Source organism: Narcine bancroftii, chromosome 1, assembly GCF_036971445.1.
Source record: "Narcine bancroftii isolate sNarBan1 chromosome 1, sNarBan1.hap1, whole genome shotgun sequence".
Lineage (NCBI taxonomy): Eukaryota > Metazoa > Chordata > Chondrichthyes > Torpediniformes > Narcinidae > Narcine > Narcine bancroftii.
In genome coordinates, this window is record NC_091469.1 from 273147052 (window position 1) to 273170239 (window position 23188).

General features: G+C 39.5%; 1 protein-coding gene across 7 annotated transcripts in view; it reads right to left on the reverse strand.

The window, feature by feature from the left end:
- Positions 1–21184, reverse strand: part of myrf (myelin regulatory factor) — a 269264-nt gene extending 248080 nt beyond the window's left edge. For 5 of the 7 annotated variants that reach the window (XM_069899342.1, XM_069899366.1, XM_069899335.1 and 2 more), the window contains exons 1-2: positions 20736–21100; positions 11287–11349 (exon numbers count right to left, since the gene is read on the reverse strand). In XM_069899342.1, the coding sequence (XP_069755443.1) occupies positions 11287–11349; positions 20736–20781 (109 nt within the window). In that variant the 5' untranslated portion in view covers positions 20782–21100. The other 2 variants (XM_069899350.1, XM_069899359.1) reach the window with 2 other exon arrangements.
- Between the last annotated feature and the right edge of the window lie 2004 nt (positions 21185–23188).

Here is a 23188-nt window from a genome sequence, read left to right on the forward strand (position 1 = left end):
ATAGAGGAATTTTTAGCTAAAATCAAACTGCCGAAATTGTAAGAAGAGGAACAAAACAAACTAATAAGACCATTTGAAATAGAGGAAGTACAGGATATATTAAAAAAGCTGCTGAACAATAAAACACCAGAAGAGAATGGATTTCCCCAATAGAATTTTATAAAACATTTAGAGTTATTAATTCCTCCTCTCCTGGAAGTAATGAACCAGGTAGAAGAAACACAAAACTTGCTGGATTCATGCAAGACAGCAATAATTACAGTAATACCAAAGATGGGGTAGGATCCACTAACACCAGCATCATATAGACCAATATCTCTAACTCAGATAATAAGATAATAGTGAAATTATTAGCAAACAGATTAGCCGACTGTGTACCAAAAATAGTAAAACAAGATCAAACTGGATTTATTAAAGAAAAGACGAACAGCGGATAATGTCTGTAAACTTATTAATCTAATTCATGCAGTTCAAGGAAATATGAAACCAACAGTAGCTGTTGCTTGAGTCGAGTGGAACTACTTATTTAAAGTATTACAGAAGTTCAATATACCAGAAAAATATATAAATTGGATTAAAGCTTTGTATAATGGACCGTTGGCGAAGGTAGCAGTAAATGGATATGTATCGAATCAATTTAAATTAAGTAGGTCAACTAGACAGGGATGTCCATTATTCCCCCCTCATTGTTCACCTTAGCAATAGAACCTTTGGCAGAACTGATAAGAATAGAAAATAAATAAAAGGGATAAAAATAAAGGAGAAGGAATATAAAATCAGCTTATTTGCAGATGACATCATAGTATACCTAACAGAGCCAGAGATATCAATAAAAGAATTAGATAAGAAATTGAAGGAACATGGAGAAATATCGGGGTACACGATCAACGCAAATAAAAGTGAAGTGATGCCAATTATACAGAATTTAAAAAGAATCACCATTTAAATGGCAAGCACAAGCAATCCGATACCTAGATATCAGGTTAGATAATAACTTAAGCCACTTGTACAAACTAAATTATCAGCCACTAATAAAGAAATTGCAAGAAGACTTAGAACATTGGAAAGAATTACCGCTAACATTGATAGGGAGGGTAAACTGCATTTAAATGAACGTGTTCCCAAGGATAGAATACTTATTTCAAACATTACCAATTCCCTTAACAGAATTTTTTTAAAAAATGAACTAAAGAGAATAATAAGGAAATTCTTGTGGAAAAGGAGAAAACTGAGGGTAACGTTACATAAATTAACAGAGAGGTATAACCAAGGTGGTTTGCAGTTACCAAACTTCAGACATTATATAGAGCCACACAATTAAGGTATTTATCAGATTTTTACCAGACAAGGGAAAAACCAGACTGGACTTAGATAGAACTTTATAAGTGGGATGAAAGTTGATGCAATATAAAAGCTCACCAGTACTGCATCATTTACTTAATACATGGAAGATCCACTTAGAAAGGAAAAAAAACGAATTACCAAATACCAAAATTATTATTGACGCAAAATCCACTAATCCCTTTTACAATAGATAACCTTTCCTTTAGAGAATGGGAGAGAAAAGGAATCAAAAGAATAGAAAATTGTTTTTTGGGAAATAATTTATAAACATTTGAACAGTTGAAGTACAAATATGGAATAACTCATGATACAATGTTTGCATATCATCAATTGAAAGCTTATTTAAAGGATAAATTGGGAAACAGATTGAGATTACCTGAAGGAAGAAGCTTTGAATATGTGATTACAGACACAATGATAATTAAAAGATTTATAACAAATATGTACATTAACCTGCAAGATAAGGAAAATGATGAAATAAACTATAAACCTAAACAGAAGAGGGAAAAGGATTAAAACAAAGATAAAAAAACGAAGCATGGGAAAAGTTATGTTCTGGAACAATGAAGAATACAATAAACACAAGGTTACGCATGATACAGTATAATTGGTTACACAGGGTATATATCACTCCTCAAAAATTGAAAGAATGGGATTCAACATTATCGGATGGGTGTTTTCGCTGCAAGAAGGAAATGGGAACAACAGTACATGCAATTTGGGCATGTATGAAAGTGAATATGTTTTGGGAAGAACTAAATCAGATATTAAATAAAATTACAAAAAATAACATACAAAAAAATCCAGAGATATTTCTTTTAAGTAACATAAGAAGTAAAGAATTCGGCCTCAAATTGGATAAAGCGCAAAAAAAAAATTCATTATAATAGATCTAGCAGCAGCAAAAAAAATGCATAATGTCAACTTGGAAAATGGAAGAGAGCTTGAGAATACAGGAATGGTACATGGAAATGAATAAATGTATTCCATTGAAAAAATAACATATAATTTAAAAAATAAAGTCACATTGTTTGAACAAATTTGGGAACCATACATGGAACATAACAGAGAGAGCATGCCAAGGACCTTCATCCCCTAAAATGAAAATGATAAGAAGACAAAACGACGAGATTCAGTGTTTAACAAATAGATGACGCATTTTTCTTGTTTATTTTCCTTTGTGTGAAGATATTGTTTTATGGTTTTACTGTATTGTATATGTTGAATATTTATGGAATTTGGAGGGGGGAGGGAGGGAAAGGGGGGAAAAGGGAGAAAATGCCACTGTGTAAATTTAATGAGAGACGTTTGTACATAATTTGGTTGATATGGTTCACAGCGTGAAAAATAAAAAAAATATTTTAAAAAACTTTGCAAGACTGAGAGCAAAAACAAAAGTCAGGGACATTGTGGCGCATGAGCTACAGTTTGCTGATGACTGTGCACTGGTTGCCTGCTCTCTCAAAGACTTACAGGAGATCACCAACTGCTTTGCCAGTGCTGCTAAGAGCTACCGTTTGAAAATCAGCCTGAAAAAGGTGGAAGTTTTGTATCAACCGGCTCCTGGCTCAAGCTACAAAGAAACAACTGTCCTCATTGATGACACGCGTCTCAATGCTGCCATCAAGTTTTGCTACCTGGGCAGCACAATAGCTTCTCTAGCTATAGAGAACCAGAGTCAAGAACCAGAAAGGCCTTCTTTGCCTTTGGTCAGCTGAAAGATCAGGCTTGGTTACCAAGAGCAAGGTGTACAGGACGGTTGTCATATAAGTCTTACTATATGGATGTGAGACGTGGTGTCCATATCAGAGTCACTTACGTCAGCTTGACCAACTGCAGCAGATTCACCTACATTCTCTGATGAAGATTACCTGGCGAGACAAGGTCTCCAATATGAGGTCCTTTCTTGAGCCGGAATGCCAGCAGTTTCAGCCTTGATGATGTCAGCCAAACTGCACTAGGCAGGACATGTTGTCAGAATGCGAGGCGGAAAATTGCCCAAGGACATCTTGTGCAGCCAACTCTCCAGTGGTACCCGAAAATAAGGAGCCAATGACTACAGTACAAGGATGTTCTGCACAGGTCCCTCAAGAAAGCTGACATTGCCCCATCAACATGGGAGGATCTGGCTCAAGATTGCTCACAGTGGAGGGACGCCATCAGAAAAGGGGTGGACACTGCTGAGAACAAGCTCAGAGAGGAAACAGAGGAAAGGCACAGAAAGTGCCACAACAGAGCTTCTGCCCCTGTTGCCCCTCCAGGCCTCACCTGCCAAGCATGTGGCAAGCAGGGCCTGTCAAGGATCGGGTTGTACAGCCCCTCTAGGACGCACATACCATGAACTGACTGAAAGGAAACCATCACCCCATGGGATGAATATCCAGAAAAACTGGGAGTGAATGAGACCATGAAAAATTATGAGAATAATCTCCATCAAGTCATCTTAATTAAACATTTCTGAAAAAGCCAACACGATAGAACATTTTAGGAATACTTTGAGTATAATCATAAATAATTTTGTAAGAATATTAAAGAAATATAAAGAATAAAATATCAATATCTCCAGAAATGTTGTTTTCTTACACAGTAAAAGTCCAAAAATACAGCTGCCGGAAAACCGGACCACCTGAGAATCAGGACTTCTCAAACTTTTTTAATTTAGCGGGCTTTCGTGTATATGCATGCACAATCACCACAGAAGTCGTGGAAATGAATGAATAAATATTTTTTGTACTTTTATTTTATATAAAAAATGTTTAGTTAATAAACAATCAAAATTTACCTGTTCATCTCTTATTTATTCTCCTTCAATTTGAATTTTAAAAGTACTGCCCGAGAATCTGGAAAATCTGAAAATCCAGACCAACCCAATCCCCGAGCAGTCCAGATTTTAAGACTATCGAAGTGAGGTGAATACACCTGCCCACAACTTTAGTCAGCATTTGACAACATGCATCCATTAAAGAATCTTGATACAGTGAATTCAATGAGAATCAAGGAGAGAAAAAAAAATCAACCTAATAGATGGAGTCACATCTCTCACAAACGATGGCTGTTATTACTTGGGATCCATTGTTGCAGCCCATGGCATTACTATCGGAGTTCCTCATGGCAGCATCCAAGCCTCAACCACCTCTGTTACTTTATCGATGACCTTCCTTCTGTTGTAACATCTAAACTGGGAATATACTCTGATATTTGCACAAAATTCAATTATATTTGCATCTCCTCAGCATATGAAGCAGTCCAACTTGCTTGCAGAAAGACCCAGATGGGCTGATGTGCCAAGTAACATTTATGCCAAGAAGTGCCAGATATGGTCTATCTCTGAAAAATGAGACTGTCTACCAACATTCAGTGTCATTATTGTCGCTGACTCTCTCACCATTAACATTCTAGGAGTCACCATTAACCAATAACACAAATGAGCCTGCCACATAAATACTGTACAACAGAACACATCAGAGACTGGGTATCTTGCAGTGAGTGATTCATCTCCTTACACCTAAAATATTCCTCCATCTGCATGGGCAAAGCTATGGAACAAAAAATATTCTCCACTTACCTGGATAAGTGCAGTTCCAACAATTCTCAGTAAGCTCAGCACCATCGAGAACAGTAGTTTTCAAACAGCTCCCCTAAACTCACATGCCACCTTAAGCAATCCCTATGCCATGTGCTCAGCAATTAGTAAGGGACTGCTTAAGGTGGCATGTGAGTTGGAAGAAAAAGTTTGAAAACTACTGTTTTAATCGTACCTAATTGACGTTATGTGCAGGGTTTCATAGCTCCAAAGGTAATAATTGGGTCTAGAGCAGTGGTTCTAACTCTTCATTTCCCACTAGCTTTTAATTTTCCACAATTTACTTGGATCATGGCATGGTTGACATTCCCAAGAGTGCACTGAAGAGCCTGAATATTATGCATCTTTCATGCCATAATATTTCAGGATAATTCACAGCTAATTGACTGCCTTTGTTGTTTTGTAGCTGGACACAACAGATACAGCCATGGATCCCAAAACAAAGATAAAACGAATAATTAGTCACACTATTGTTTGTTGTTGAGTTAGAAAAATGAGACAGGACACTGGTTTAATACCAGTTTCTGTTTGAATAACCCCATAAATTGCAATGAACAAAATTCTGTTTTGCACACTCTACTGAGAGATAAATGCTGGCTGAGATAGGAAGATAAATCTCAACTCTTCTCTGAAGAATGTCACAGGAAGTTTTCCGTCCAGCTGAGTGAGCAGATAAATCAGCAATTTAACATCTTATCACAAATGCAGCACTTGTGACAATCTATACTCCCCCGAGCCAGTGTTGAAGTGACAGTCCATGTTATGTGCTGCAGTTCTAGAATGGAGTTGGAAACCACAGCCTGGCTCATAGATGAAAGGGCTCTCATGCAGCAAATATGATATTTGAATGCCAAATCTGTATGGTTCATGAAAAACAGTAACAGTTACACATAATGACTGGAGTAAAAGATGAGCAGTAAAACCTCTCTAACATATCTGTCACAATTAATAGTCATCTATCCATGTTTTTGCTGTATCCCATTTGAACCATTTTCCATTTCCTTCACCTTCTCACTTAACGTTGTACCATCAGCAAACTTGCATATGTTACACTCCATCCTGTCCTTAATACAAATAAGCCTCAACATTAATTGTAACAGCACGCTACCCGAAAAACTCTCATTCTCTGTATTTCCCCCATAAACAATGAGTTCTCAGAGTGCCACAGCCAGTTTAAAGTACAAAATAGCCAAATCAGCCACTCACTTGCTCACAGAAACCAAAGACACCAGTTATCTTATGGTTGATTATAAACTCAAGCAGCCAAACAAGCCAATCTTAAGGTCATAATGAAGTGAATCTAGAGTCTAGAGCCCAAAATGTGATCATGTCAACAGTCCACAGTCAGAACATGTACATTTGCATCAACTTCTATCCTCTTAAATTTTACTGGCAAATTGCATTTACCAAATGGTCACTCATCTTGTTGCTTTTTGAAGCTGTTGGCTGACAAAGTTAGTGGGCTAGGAGGGATCGGAATTAAGGAATATGAAAATTAGAAACAGAGGGTGTGATATGGAGGGTCACGTTATTAGTCGGACAGGAAGAAATAGACCACTGCCTACCACCCCCCCCCCCCCCCACCACCACCCCCCCCACTGCATGTTATTGAATATTAGAGCCACCATTTGGTCATCTGAAGTCACCATACAATTGATCAATTGGAGTCATATGAACCAATACCAAGGTCACCCAGGTACTAAATCCAACCATGTGTTCTAGCCACTTTCTTTCTCCTTTGTCCTCTTGCTGAGGTAACTACCCGAGCTGCATCAGACTGGAGAAACAACTAGTTTTGAGATCTATAGATGGGTAGGGGCTCTCTTTCATAGGCACTTCAAAAGGAACCATCAAAGATCGCCTTATCTGATTTGTGAATAGCTTCAAGTTGAGTGCCGTGTCTGTTGGTCAGGAGAAGGATGGCAGGTATTGTTTGTTTTAACCCTCTATAGTTGTGATGGTTTGGGATTAAAGCAACTTGTGTGGTAGTGAAATTAGTTTGCCTGTAGGTGTCCACATCTCCTGTTCCTTATTTGTTCTCTGTTGTAAATAAATTTCACAGTTTAATACTACCAAGTGTCCAGGGCAGTCACCCTCTGGATGTTCTCCACCACAGAGGGTCAATGAATAGAGAGGCCAGATGTGTACAAATGACTTTGCACACAACAATTAATTTTGCTGAGAAGACCACAGTAACCCCCTTTAAATACTTTTCCCTTGGTGCCTGGGACAAAGCGTTACTTATTTCTCAAAATAAAGATAATAATTAGGGCCTTACAACCAGCATGACATATAGGTGGAAAGCAGAACAAGCACATATTTGAATTAAAGGTTATGGAACTAAGTCCACTGCCAGATCAGCCACAATCTTACTGGATGGCAGAACAGGCTCAATGAGCCTGATGGCCTACTCCTGCTCCTTTCTAAGAAAAATGGGAATACAAGTTTCAATGAGATGGTCCCAATTGGTTGTCATTTTGCAGGTTAAAAGCAAATAGCTGTTAATTGGAACTCGTGTCCTCCCATTGAGTTTTGCTTCTTTATCTGTCCTCCTTCAGCGCCCCCCACCCCACCCCGATTCCATTTAAGCTGCTTCAAGGCAAAAGCAATGTTATTGTTCCTCTTCACCTGTTTTAAGCACAAAGAGCATGGAAAGGTTAGACACCATGGAAACAATTTTATGTCTTTATGCTTATATCATAAAACTACTAATCACACACATTTACAATGCTTTGTATACAGCAGATACAGCAGACATTAACATACACGTGGAAAAGAGGACAGAAACGGACTTAAAACTTTTCTGTTGCCATCATCCCAGGAACTGTTCCAGTTAGTTTATTCTAAATTGCTCCTGATCAGGCCCCGTTTTCTTATCTGGGATACTTAATTACAAAATATAGAAGTAGCATTCCTGACTAAACAAGTCACCAATTAAAGACACAGAGGGTCCCGATGTCAGCACTGATGTAGGATCTTGCTCAAAATATGAACAATTCCTTCCTCACCACCTCCCTTGGATGCCTGCTCAACTTACCCAAATTCCTCCAGCCATTTGTTTTTTGCTCCAGTTACAAAATGACACAGATGAAGATAGACAGACGGAGGTACAGCATGCTTACATAGTGGAGCATATGTGGGTCATTTACACAAACCCACAGGGATACTGCAAACTCTTGTGAATAAATGGAGATAATTCTTGATAAACAGAGTAAGAATTGTCCATCATAATTGAAGCAGATGGGACAAGCAGCACCCATTCATGCATTTGTAGAGAGATACATGGAGACAAGTGGCGAGAACTGCAGTTAAAAGGAAAACATGCAAACACAAGAAAGAGCAGGAATACATTATTTGGCCCTTTAACCTCTGCACTGTTTTCCTGTTTGACTCAATACCCCCGATTCCCTGAACTCCTACATTTTTTTTTTACCTTAAATGAACTTCCACGCCCCTCTTGTGTAGAGAAATCCAAAGGTTCGTAAACCTTTGAATGAAGAAACATCTTCTCATATCTGTCCTGAATATTTTGATACTATGATCTCTGGTTCCAGAAAGCTTCGTCTGGGGAAATAATATCCCTGTATTTACCCTGTCAAGCCCTGCACAAGTTCTGTATATTTCAATGAGATCACATCACATTCTTCTGAACTCTGGATTGTATCGGCTGTCTGCTTTATCATATGAAATACCAATGGAAACTTGGCTGCACAGATTCAGAATTGGCTTCCACAGGTAAAAGTAGATGGGGTGTATTCCGCTTGGATGTTGGTAACAGGTGGTGATATGTAGGGATCTGTTCTTGGACTCCTCCTCTTTGTGGTTTTTATAAATGACTTTGACGCAGAAGTGGAAGGGTGAGTTAGTAAGTCTGTAAATGTCATGAAGGTTTGGGGGTGTTGTTGATAGTTCAGAAGATTGTCAGAGGTTACAAGGGGATATGGACTAGATGCAGAGTTGGGCAGAGAAGTGACAAATGGAGTTCAATCCAGTAAAGTGCAAGGTGATACACTTTGGAAGATTGAACTTGAAAGCGGAGTACGATGGCAGGATTGTGCAGACAAAATAGAGGAACTCAGATTTGGAATCCATAAATCCCTCAAAGTTGCTGCTCAAGTTGATGGGATGGCTAAGAAGCCGTACGGTGTCTTGGCATTCCTCAGTCAAGGGATTGTGTTCAAGAGTCGCAAGGTAATATTGCATTTCTATAAAACTCTGGTTAGAGCACTCTTAGACTAAAATGTTAATTTCAGGCTGCCTCATTATAGGAAGGATGTGAAAGTTTTGGAGAGGGTAAATTTGGAGAGGAAATTTACCATGATGATGCTAGGATTGGAGAACATGTCTAATGAAGAAAGGTTGAGCGAGCTAGGACTTTTCTCTTTGAAGTGACTGTGGATGAGAGGCAACTTAATGGATGTGTATAAGATTATAAGAGCCATAGATAGGCTTTTTCCTAGGATGGGAATGGCCAATTCTAGAAGGCATCTGTTTAATGTGAGCAGATAAAAGTTGAGGAGACATCAGAGGCATTCCCCGCCCCCCCCACCCCACCCCCCACCACACACAGAGAGGGGTGGACAGTATAATAGACAAGGCCGAATTATCATAGTAGTGAAAGTAGCAGATGCTACAGGGCTCGGATTTTCAACAGCCTCTGCGTTTATGTGCGTTTATTATAATAAACATTATTATAATAAACATTTTCGTTTTCATCTTTGTGCAGCGGCTATGAGATACCACACTGAATATATAGTGATCTGAGAAAGCTAGCATCGTTTTGTTAAGAATAATTAAGGCTATTTCAAACTTACCAAAACGGACCTGCAGGGTCAGCATCAGGAAAAGGGGTGTGGGGTAGAAACACTACAGTCATGCTTCCCCTTCATTATGCATGTGCTAGCCGGCACTTCGTGCACTGCTGTCACACTTCCCCCTCACTGCACACACGCTGGCCAGCACTATATAGGACCGCATATGCGCCAGCCGGCACAATTTAGGGCCATTTTAAAATAAATGCTACACACCCCGCAATACCTTAATCCAGCACTGATGGAGGCATTTAAAAGACTTATGACAGGGTGTAAGAAAAATTGAGAGTTACAGGCTGTGACCTTGGGAAGGTTTAGATTGATGCTGGAATGGGTGTATAATAGTCGGCGTATAACATGTTTTACTCTTTGACTATTTGGAAATCCCAATGGCTCAGCACCTCGCACACAGGATATTGATCACTCACTGGGGACCCTGGTAAAATTTAAGTTTGTGCATAAAGAGAGAAAAATATTCCAATGATTGGAGTTATACCTTACAAAAAGGAAGAAAGTTATGGTTGTCATAATTCAATCAACTTTGTTCCAGGATATCAAATCAGAAATTCCAAAGACTAGTATTTGAGGCCCAACCACCTTTTAATAAGATAGCTCCCCTTAAGAAAGTCAGAAATAGAAATGTGTGATTATTACACAACATTTAATTTATTTTTCAAGCAACTGCTCACAAAATGAAATAATCCATACCTACATGCAGGAAGACCTGGAGATCATTCTGTCATGAATGATGTGCCATTAAAAAGTGCCAGGCAGTGTGCTTAACCACCCACTTCTGATATTCAATAGCATTATTATTGCTGCATCTCCCACCATCAACATCCTGGAGATCACCACTGAACCAACTGGTACTCATCTGTGTTTACTCTCTTTAAAAAAAAATTATTGCATCCACTCTAAGAGTCATTACACATCTCCCGCTCCATATTCCTAAAGTAATGAACTATTGTAATTCTTGCACACTTCAAATGTGTTAATTTAGGATAGACAACAGATAAAACTTGGAATTTTATGATCAAGAATAAGATAGAATTTTAATCAGTGGGCCTTTTACAAGCACTAGATTCAGGCTCTGATCAGATATTTTGAGCACCACTGCTTTTCAAATTGCAGAGACATGCCATTGAATGGTCTTTTCAAATGCCTGGTATAATTCATTACTGGTACAGTTTTCAAAGGTTACATCTTTGTGGGGAAGAGGGACCCTGGAAAAAAACAATAGTTTGACCAGTGCTTTGTACTTTGTACACAATGATTAATTTAGTGAGGAAGTCCATAAAATAAATTCACCCTATAAAAGTTTTACAGGCTACAAAACACCTCCAATTGACATAAAACATTAGAGGCAGCAAAAATACAAAGTAGGTCAGTCAGCATCAGAAATCAATTCGCGAACGTGCATGCATATCTTGCATGTGAAGCCCAATGGTTTGATGCTGAGGGGCCCATTTTGTATCAGCAAGCTTAGTTTTTATTTTAAATGAAACATTTGTTGAACAGGATAAACAGTGTTAAGGTATATATGCTGACCTGTTATGTAATGTCTGAAGGGGTCGTCTGCAAAAGCCATTCTGGACTGCGCTACCTCTTGGTCTGTGTATAAGTGAGAATAGATCATGAACAAATTATCAATTTTCATGCTTATTCTTTATCCCATTTCAGTTTCTGCCATCTGAATGCATTTTCTCTTTTGGGCCTTAGGTAGGTCCGTGCCTGCTCCTGATCTTAATCCAACATTCATACATATACTTTACTGCAGGAATTAAGAGATAGAATTTGTGGGGGTTCAAGATTTTCCCCATTAGCCTGTCTGTACTGAGGCCAATGGCATCAAATATCTCGCCACTCTGAGAAAATTAGCAGATAATTCAATGCTTACTTAGGGTTCAACCTGACATCTCTCAGGTTTTAATGATTGTTAATGCAAATAACATTTTCCAATTCTCTCCAGATCAACCTCTTTAACAAAGTTTATAAAGCAAGGGAATAAGTTGTATGGACTCAGCCAAGAATTTTTAGATCCCAGACAAGGAGCAGTACCAGAGAATTGGAGGGTCATTAATAATGTTCAAAGTTCAAATTTATTTTCAGAGTACATACATAACAACACATACAACCCTGAGATTCTTTACCCTGCAGGCCAGTCAGAATTACTACTTACTGGTAGTACAAAAAAAATTATATTCAAGAAGTATACATGTAAACATGTATGCATACCGACAATACCACGGTAGCGGGTTGTATAAAGGAAGGGGACAAGTCAGCATACAGGAAGGAAATGGAGAACTTGGCTGAATGGTGCACTCAATGTCACCAAAACTAAGGAGCTGATTGTTGACTTCAGGAAGGGAAACCCAGAGGTATACAATCAGGGATTACTGGCAGATCAGAGGTGGAGAGGATAAGCAAATTTAAGTTCTTGGGAGTCACTATCTCAGAGGATCTTTCCTGGACCCAACATACTAAAGGCATCATAAAGAAAGCACATCAGCACCTCTACTTCCTCAGGAGTTTGGTATGATATCATAAACCCTGGCAAATTTCTACAGTGAGGTGGAAAGGGTGCTGATCAGCTGCATCACAGTCTGGTATGGGAACACCAATATCCCTGAGTGTAAACCCCACCCCCCACAAAACATAGTGGACACAGCCCAGGGCTTCACAGGCAAAACCCTCCCCACTGTCAAGAACATCTATAGGGTACGCTGGTGTCAGAGCAGCAGCAATCATCAAGGATCCACACCACCCAGTACACACACTGTTCTCACTGCTACCATCAGGAAAGAGGTGTAGGTGCCACAACACTCACACCACCAGGTTCAGGAACAACGGCTCCCCCTCCACCATCAGAATCCTCAACAACAAACTTAATCAGGGGCTCATTTAGGGAGTCCTACTTGTGCACTTAATTGATTTTCTTTCACTCTCTCAGTATTGTCCAGTTTGTTTACATTCATTATCTGTTTAGTCTTTATTTGTTTATATTCCATACGCTGTGTACAATCGTTTTGCACTATCATAAAGTGGTCATTTTGCCTTGCCTGCAGAAAAATGAATTTCAGGATGTCATGATTTTACACTGAAAATAAATCCGAAATCTAAATCCAAAATCTGAATCTAAAGAAATGTAAACTAACTGACTGCAATACAGAGAGAAAAAAGCTTAATAAAGTGCTAAAGAGTCCTTAAATGAGTCTCTGATTGAGTTTGTTGTTGAGGAGTCTGATGGTGGAGGGGTAGCAGCTGTTCCTGGTACAAGGAATGACACCTATAGCTCTTCCCTGATGTCGCAATGAGATCAGAGTATGCCTGGGTGGTCTGGATCCTTAACATCAGTGTTCTCTATAGGTATTCTCCGATGGGGTGGGGGGGGGGGGTTGCCTGTGATGTCCTGGGCTGTGTCCACTACCATTAGCAGGGCGTTACTTTCAGGCATATTGGTGTCACCATAACAGGCTGTGATGCAGCCAGTCACCACACATTTCCACCATACAGTATATCTGTTATGATTGGGGGTGGGGGGAGCAAATACCATTGGATGCACGGGAATTTATCAAATTGAATGAAAAATTGGTTCATTAGCAAGAAGAGTAATGATTAACAGGTGCTTTTGAGTTAAAACAAGGTTCCAAGGGAAATGGCAACACTGCCACAGGTGTGGACCACAGAGACACCACACTCCCACGGGGTCCAACTGCCCAGTTTAACTGCCTTCAGGTCTATACAGGCTTTGAATGGCCCGATAAAGGAGCCATTGGCAGTTTTATTTAAAATCCCATGACTGTGAGGTCTAGACCCAAGATAGTGGTGCCTGCAGTCGGCAGAAGCCACGCGGGGTTTCAGACTCCTGGGAAGCAGATCACCAGCGCAGGGCACCAGAAAACAGGGAGAACACTCTTTCCCTCCCCCCCCCCAATCTGAGGAGAAGCAGAGGAGACGATCCATGGAATGGTGATCATGGCAATGGACCAGTGAGGGATTCTGAGGCTGAAGAACCCACATAGTCTGTAGGCTGCTGGAGACTGTGGTTAAGGGGCACACCAGGGTGAAGACTGCTGGAGACTGGCTCGAAACTGGCTGAAGGGGTTCGAGAGAGTGTCGAGGGTGTTGGAAGGGTTCCTAATGGTTTCACAAGTTCTAATCTAGAGCTCAGGATGCCACTGGTTTAGTCTAGACTCTGTGTGGCTGCAGGAGCACTGAAAGTGAATCCATGGACACTCAGTGACTCTAGGAGAGATCTCTCTTTTGTTTCTCTTTCTCCTACTGTAAGAGATACTTTAGGCAATTTCTGCCGATGGAAAATCTGTCTCTCTAGAGCAGACAAAAGCAATTTTGTGCAATATTACACTGTTTTTATTACATGACAACACATTAAATCTTGAAATGGGCATCACAGTTAGTGCAATGTTGTTGCAGTGCCAGTGATGAGGTTCAAATCCATGTGTAAGGAGTTTTATGTTCTCCTCGTATCTGCATGGGTTTTCCCCATGGGCTCTGGTTTCTTCCCACCTTTCGAAATGTACCAGACATTGTAGGTCAATTGAGTGTAATTTGGTGGCATGGGCTCATAAATCAAAAGGGCTAGTTACCAAACTGTACGTCTAAAATCTAAAAAAAACAATTAAATGAGTTCCAGGAGAACGGTTCAGATTAAAATTTGTAGGGCACGTTAAAGAGGTTTACAGGCAATATGAAGACTGATAATGAGAGGAATTGTTTAGACTCCAGGAAGCGATTAAACTGTTGAGCAGAAAAACTGGATACAGAATTTAATCTCGAAAAGATGTGAGTGAGGTTTGGAAAGGTGTAAGAAGACAAGGGAATATACAACAAATGAGAAGCTATTAGCCAATATGGATGCACAAATAAAGGTCTTTAAGTGAATATTGAGAGTCCCTCAAAGGTAGAAGAATCGTTCATTATGAAGGTTGAAGAGCTTGTGGGATGCTTCCTTTTTATTAGAAAAAAAAAGCAGGAAGGGCATGTTGGAACTGCAAAGAATTAATTAGACAACAACTTGAATAACACATTACAGAAACTAAATATTTATATTGAGGTGACTTCAGATTTAAGAATGGCCTCAATGGCCAAGATTAAAATCAATTGGAAGAGTGATTTGAATAGAGCATTCTCGAACAAGGATTGGGACACAACTCTTAATTTGATCAACGAGTCCCAATTTTGTGCATGACAATGTTGCAATTTAAGATGACGCATAGAATACATATGTCTAAAGTTAAATTATCTCATTTTTAAAATCCTGCTAAGTAAAATTTTTGAAACTTCATTGATGCATGTGTTTTGGGATATAAAGTTTGGAAAATAACTTTCCAAAAATGTTCTATGATTTTTAAAAAATATTTTATTTTTCACTTTTTAAAATATAAATGTACATAGTAAAATCTTTAATATCACAATATATTAAACTTTTTCCATACAAAAATAAAATCAAAGAATAACACCTCCTTTCACCACCCCCCCTAATATAAATCCACACACCATCAGAGCTCACACATAATATCCATAAAAAATCTATGCAGGAAAGTCTCATTTGTTTCTATTGTAACAGCATCTGTTATTATCATTATTATAACTGGACCCCTATATGGTCCAAATATGTCTGCCATATCTTGACAAATATGTCATACTTGTTTTAGATTGTACGTAATTCTCTCCATAGGTATACAACTATTCATCTCTGCAGTACATCGTGCTATGAGTATGGGAGAGTTGGACTTCCAAGTAATTGCAATACACTTCTTAGCCACTGCCAAAGCTACTTTGACAAAATAAATTTGGAATTTAATTAACTCATTACTTATGTCAATAAAATTGCCCAAAGGATAAAGCTCTGGGTCATCCGTGAAGGCCACCCATTATCCTTGTTAATATTTCCACAATATCCTGCCAAAAAGGCCTCACTTTCACACATGACCATGCAGCATGTAAAAACCACATGGTTCCTGTTTCAATCCCACATCTAAAAGGCATTCCGATATTTCAGATTTTGGCCTATGTAGCTTCTGTGGCACAAGATCTAATTGGTGTAGGAAGTTATACTGAACCAATCCACATCTTGCATTTATAATTGGTCATACTATCCAAACACCAATCAAGCCAACATCTTTCTGATATTTGTCATCCAAGTCGACTCCTCTCGACCTCTGTAAACTTAGTTTTACACTTTCACTCTGGACAGCATAGTACATATCTGTTGTAAATTTGGGTGTATTCCCCAGCCCAATCATTCACTCCTTTTCACTAATTTCAGGTTGGACCAACTTTAGCCCCCATCTTTCTCTCAAGAATCATCTTAGCTGGAGAAAACGGAAGAAAGTTCCATTAGCTACTCCATATTTCTGTTTTAGTTGATCAAGAGACCCCTCTGCAAAGCAGTCTTCAATGTATCTTATTCCTTGGTCATACAAGAAGTTTAATATTCTGTTACCTATATTCATAGGCAACAACACATTCTTTATATAATGGTGCACTTAATGATATCCCTGCTTTTTCCCCCAATACACTCAATGATTTCTTGCCATACTCTAATCATCTGTATTAATATTGGATTATCCATCTATTTTGTTATCGATTTAACACTCCACATAAATAAAACCTTTCACTGCCCCCTCAATCTTTCATTGAGTATAATCCTATTTGAATCTAAGAGAGAGGGCTGCCTTCCTCAAAGAAAGATGAAAGAAACCTGGCTTGTGCCGACAATAATACTTTCTAAAATCTGTACCCTAAATCCTGCTTTATTTGGTTTTTCTCTAGAATAGAATCTGTCCTCAACCCAGAAGAGCATCCTAGATTTTGCTTTGTTGATAGCCAGATGAGCAATTTTGATGAAGTGGAAAGATACTGTTTCACCCTCTCACATTCAATGGTTTCATGATATCACGTCTTATTTAAGTTTGGAAAAAAATTCGATGTAATATTAAAGATGCAAAGTCTGAACTCGATAAAATGTGGGGCCCATTCATGGATTGTTATCATAATCTGAGGATTTAAGTGGTGGATGCTCAGGGATTCCCTGTCTGGTGGCTGTTATTTGATTCATATTTACAATGTATACAGATAACCTTGTTTAGAGGGAGGGGTAGATTAGTAGGGATAAAAAAATCCTTTTTATTATTAAGACTAATAAATAAAAGGGGGTTTAACTACAGATCATATCACAGAACAACATGAGCACATTAGAGAAGTACAAAATATCTTATGTAAGGGAATTTTATGTTTAGTATTTTACAATTTTTGTATTCAATATTATTTTTGGACATAGTTATTATTTAATTGGTTAATTATAGAATTTGATGTCCTGAACAAAATACATTATGTAATAATTATGGTTCTGCTTCTAATTTACAATTGAATATGATTTGAGATCATTAGTATACCTGGTTTTTGTAAAACTCAGCAAAAATATTTCAGAAAGAAAACAGGAGACTTCAGAGAATATGTATAGGGATGTTGCCAGGTCTGGAAATTACAGCTATTAGTAAGATTGGTAAGCAAGGATTCCTTTCTTTATCATGCTGGAGGCTAAAGAAAAAGGGGCCCCCACAGATAGGGAGAACCCATCTTTGTTAGCAGAAGTGTTATTAATTTGAAAAATTAGAGGGAAGGTGATGAGAACCCTATTTTCACCCAGAGAATGGTTGGGGTCTGGAGATTCACTGCCTGCTTGTGGGACGGTGTTGGATGGAGAGATGAAGCCAGGGATTCACAATTGCAGTCATATGCTTTCTCTGTACCAGCTCGGACAAGTGGGCAGTCACACTCTCCCAAAGCAGATTAATTGAAATAAACACACGTGCAAACCTCAAGTGGCACAGTTATGATGGGGAAGAAATGACCTGTGTTGCAAATTTCCTTTATAATTGATTCCATAGCCTCTGATCTATCGGTAGTTTTCCCCCAAACAAAACAACAAGATCATCAGAAAACTTAATGTTTTTAGAATATTCCATGATGATCTCAGCTTCAGATTTTTTTTTGCAAAACATTCATTTACAAACACAGCGAAGTAAAAACAGGATTGGCCTCCAATTTCACAACTGTGCAAAAGTAATACTCAGCCCCTTAACAGTAAAATCATTTATAAACTTGTCTTCACTCAACCTGCTTATATTCTTAAAGTCAGCTGCTCATTTTCAAAAGTTACCTTGATGGTAGGAGCTGAAAAAAGTTCTGAATGCTTAAACAAAGTTTAGAACAGTTAAAAGTCTTAATTCCTCTTTTAAAAGCAAGTGTTGTACTTGTACAGAGGTCTGAATACACATTTTAAAACAAATGGGATCCTGCAGATAAGGCTTTCTTAACTGATTGGCCTATCTGAATAATTTGATATTAAAATGAAAACTAAAAATATTTGTATTACTTCAGCTAGATCAATAATGCATTTAAGGTTAAATGTAAGAGGGAATTTTATAGTAATACTATATACAGGGAAATCTTGGGTTACAAGATTATTGCTCCCTGAAAGAGCTAACACAAATGGTTATGATTGTAAAAGTGCTTGGCTTAATCGCCAAGTTGTATGTAGCTGTATAAAACTTTTGTTAGGCTACATTTAGATTATGGTGTGCTGTTATGGTCATTGCACTATAGCAAGGATGTGGAGACAGAAAATGATGCAGAAGAGATTCAGCAAATGCAAAGAAAATGTTGGAAGAACTTAGCAAGTCAGGCAGCCTATTATAATGACAGTATCCAAAAACATTTTCCTGCATCTTCTCTTTGGCTGACCACCCATGCACTCCTGATAGTTCACATCATAACAGGCAATTCAACCTTAATTCTGTTGCTATTTATTAATGGGAAACTGAGGAGATTTGAGATACATGAACAAGACTGAAAGAATTTGACAATTTATATGTGAGCTGTGTGAAGATGATCAGCAAGAGTGAGAAAGTATTTCAAACAACGAGAGGGATGGAGTGAGATGACATTGGAAAGGAAAGAACAAAACAAGCTTAAAATTTAGAAAACTTTTTACGAATGAAGAAACAAAACAATGACATGGAGCAAAAGATTAGAACAAGAGCAAAAAACCTTCACGAAATTCAGTTTGTTTTCAGTATTCTCTCAAAATATTGACTCGCAATAATAAACAGTATATTTTAATATATTAATGAAGGAAAATAGTGTGCAGAATAGACAACACTGCTCACCAGTTTAAAATGTGGGCTCCATTATAGTGGAAGCCACTTTTAAGTCATTGTTTGAAAAACCTTGTCATCATTCATTAATCATCTACAAATCTAGCAGCCACAATTTCCATGTGGATATACTACCAGGAAACGGAGAAGAATGGCAAATAAAAGTGTGTTCCACAGGGACTGGTTTTATCTGCATTAGAGAAAAAGCTCTAGTAATTGTAATCGCCCATGAATATGCATGTATGGGGAGGGGGGGGGGTGTCTATCATGTGTGATTTGGGCATCGTGTTCGGCATAGACACATTGGTTCTTCTCTTTCAGATTTTCCCAAGATCCATAACTCTTATCTCCCCTTAACATCCCGGCCATTCCTTCCCTTTGGTTGATGCCACTGTAATCTTCGCGATTAGCTGAACATTTTCTAAGTATCAATTTTCCAAATGTGCAACCCTCCTTCATAATTTTCCAGCGCTTCACACACTTCCTTCGCTCGTTTCTTCCTCCTCAATCTAAAAACATATTTTCGACTGATTCATCATGAACTTGTCATCCACAGATAGTATGTTGCCCAATCCCATCCCTTTAAATGTCCCCAAAAGGAAAAAGAATTCATTACAGCCCCATCCAAACATTTCCAACAGGTAAAGCGCCTGAAAACGAACGACATAACGGAAATCTTTCAGTTAAATCATGGAAGTAGCAGTTTGCTGGGAGGTTGTGGAGGGGATCACAGGTGGTCACTGATTCAGGCAGGGCCTGCAACAATCAAAACGTCCCTAAGGTGCCTTTCATGACTTCGTGAAGCAAACCAAACGACCCCTAACAATTAGAAAACACTTCTTTGAAAAATCACCCAACAAAGCCTTTTTTTTGTTCCTTTCTGTATACCGCTATGAAATGTGCTTGTGAGAAATAGTTCTAATTTAGTTTTAATAAAATTGACCTATTAATCACAGCCCAATTAATCAAACATTGCTTAACATTCCGTAGTTGAAACAAGTAAAACTGTGCTCATCACCTGTCTGCGATGTTCTTTCTCCCTTTCAACTACTGCCACTTTAAAACTAATCGACCTTTCGCTGCCAGCTCAAACTCCGCCGGTGAACGTGCAGTTTGAAACTCTCCCCGAGAGTTGCAGATTTAGAAGGGGGGGTGGGGGATTAGTGTGGCCGCGCCAGGGATTCACAATCGCAGTCATATGCTTTCTCTGTACCAGCTCGGACAAGCGGGCAGTCACACTCTCCCAAAGCAGCTTAATTGAAATAAACACACGTGCAAACCTCAAACTTAATTCCTGCTATAAAGTGAACTCTGCTCACAATCAGACAAGAAACAGAGGCGAGAAGGTTAGGGAGAGAGAGTGAAGACAGGCCACCCTAACTTCGGCCCCCCAATATCAAAGAAAGAAAAAACCCCAGGTCTTGAAAACGGTCTGTTTCTCAATTTCCACGCCTTGTTGCAGAAATAATCACAATGAAACTCTCTCTCCATCGTGCACAAGCCGGCTTTGCATTTACATGTTCTGTGCATTTTAAGATTTTTATAAAAGACATCTCCAATAGCACAAAGCTGCGCCTCTATCGAGTTGCTCAAGTCCGCATTCAGCGCCAAATGGAAGGGTTCCCGAAAGTTGAACCAGGCACGGTGGAGCTTTTCCAGCCGGGACAACTGTCGTCCTACCTCCGAATCTGCACCCCCTTTGGTCTTTTCGTTTCCCCGGAGGTCGCAGCCATTTTCGGCAAGAATAACTCGCTGATCACTATCTCCTGTAAACCAGCCCAAGTGATTTCCCCCCCCCCCCCCCTTTTTGATTACCTTCAAAGAAGCGTTGCAAAGCTTCAGTCTCGTCAACCACTTCCATGTCTCTATCAGCTAACGACTCCTCCCCGACACATCCATGTAATCGCCCGCTTCCCAGAACTTCAAAACATCAGGGAATCCCCACAACCATAAATTGATGAGAGCGAAGACTGGCCGAAGGCGGGGGGGGGGGTTTACAAATCTGGAACCCCTGCCCACGGCGTTGATAGATCCACGGTCTCGCACTTCCTCGGGGTACCTGCTGCGGTACAAATCGTGCAGCCAACTCCTCTCACCAGTTTCAAACCAAACTTTATCTTTATTTTGGCTATTTAAAAAAAAGCACCGAATACGTGGGATGGGAGAGGGCGGGGGGGGGGGGTCTACCTCTCACTTCTTCGAGGGGGGGACATCCTTTAACGTACTGCTCACCCGCCCTCGCCACTGATCGCTCTGCTGCCCGGTGTGATGTCAGCCGGGGCATGACGTCACTCATTCGCCGGCGGGCAGGACGATGAACCCTGGCAGCGAGTCATTGCCCGACCTCCACAGTGGAGGGGGTGGGACGCTCAGCGTCAAAGGTGGCTCCGTTCGCAGAAGGAAGCATGAGGTCCGACCAGTGATGGATTTCTCAAAGCTGTCACCTCGTTGCGCTTCTGGACCTGGTGACGCGGGGGTTCCTCTCCCTCTTTCACGCCTGGACTCTATTCCTCGCTCACATGTTCTCTGACTTAATGATGTTTACATGGCCGACGCCTCGACCTTTTTAAAAACGGCCTGATTGAACGATACCAATTGCCGATGTTCTGAAAAATGAAGAGGTGGTTTGTGCAAATTTGTTTTTGCTTCATTCCGCAACTCCTCACCTCTCTCAATTGTCCCTTCTGTATGAAATCTACTCAAGGTCATCTGTAAAATTTCAGCTCCTCTCATCCAGTTTATCAGCCCCCCCCCCCCCCCCCCCACAACGCTGGTCCTTCATTATAATTTCTCCGAAAAAATAAAGGGGTGTATTTTTGCAATAAAAACATGATGCAGAAATCAAACTAATTAATTGAGCGAGACTGGATTGGTATAATTCCTCCGCGGCCATTGATACATGAAATGTGCACGTTCAAATTAATAATTTTGCATAAATTATGAAGAATGATGTTCGCGCCTTATCCCTGTCCTCTTCACAAAACCCACTCTAAAATAACAGTTCGTTCCTTCAGCTCTGATCCCCTTTTTTCCTCACCATCGTGAGGTGTATTTGTACTGTTACAGATTATATAATATAATATATTAATATGTCTTTAAAAGAGATAGATTGTGGGGGTTTAGTGTAGATCATTTCACAAACAGACATTAACATTTCACAAAAGACATCACATTTGAAATGCAAGAGCTCTGCCTAAGCAGAGACTTCATGTCCACAGTGACTTTACAGAAACTTTGGAGAATGCCTCTGGAGATTTCACAAGTAGGTGTTAATTGGACTGATGTTGTGGAATAAATGGATTATTGCCTTTAAAGCAACAGATGGCCAGGCTCAGAAATGAATTCCAGCGCCAGAAATCTGTCTGGTTGCAGTTTGCAGTTCTAATAGGGGTCATGTGGCTTTGCAAACAGAGAGAGAAAAAAACATGATTCTTTGGAAAGAGAGAGAGAGGGGTAAAAAAGTCAGTTCTACAGTTCTGCTGTAGCTGTTGGAGGCTGCAACATTGCAAGCTGGCAGCTTGTTGAAAACCCCATTTTGAAGATGAGTTGTGAGTTGTGAGTTCAGCCTGTTGAAAACCCTTGAAGTCCTTACAATGACTGGCTAGAGTGTTTCTCCTGAAATAAGGGAAACAAGAGGAACTCTGTGGTGACCTGCAAGAAGAGGTTATCATTTGGAAAACCCATGATGGGGCAATTTCTTCAGCAAGACACTGAAGTGATTGATCAGAGGGAACCAGTTTGTGTGTGTCCAATGGGCAATGAGTCTCTCTCTGAAACCAATGAGAACCTTCCTGAGCAGTAACGATTTAACTTTAAGCACCAGAGCCTGGTGAAATTCATAAATGTTAAATTCTGTGCACAGTATAAGAATTGCCTGATAATGGTGAACTTGGAGGAGTGAGAAGGGAGATTGGACTGTAAATTAAATAACTTTCTTGAACATGTACACATTTACATACACATGCTTAGAATAAGAAGGGGGTTAAGTTTGGTTAATAGTAATAAGTTAAAGTTTGATATTGTTTTTATGTTTAAAGAAAATTAAAAGCAACTTTTGTTTAAGCAACCATTTGTCTTGGTGAATTTCTATTGCTTCTGGGTTTTGGGATCCTCTGGGCTTATAACAGTACTCTGAAGTTCCCTGCTGCACCTCCTCCTTTAAAATATCCCCCTAACCCAAGCAAAATGTAAACTGCTGGAGGAACTCAAGATTTTGAGCATCATCTGGGGAGGATGGGGAGGAATTGTCAATTGGCATTTTTACACAG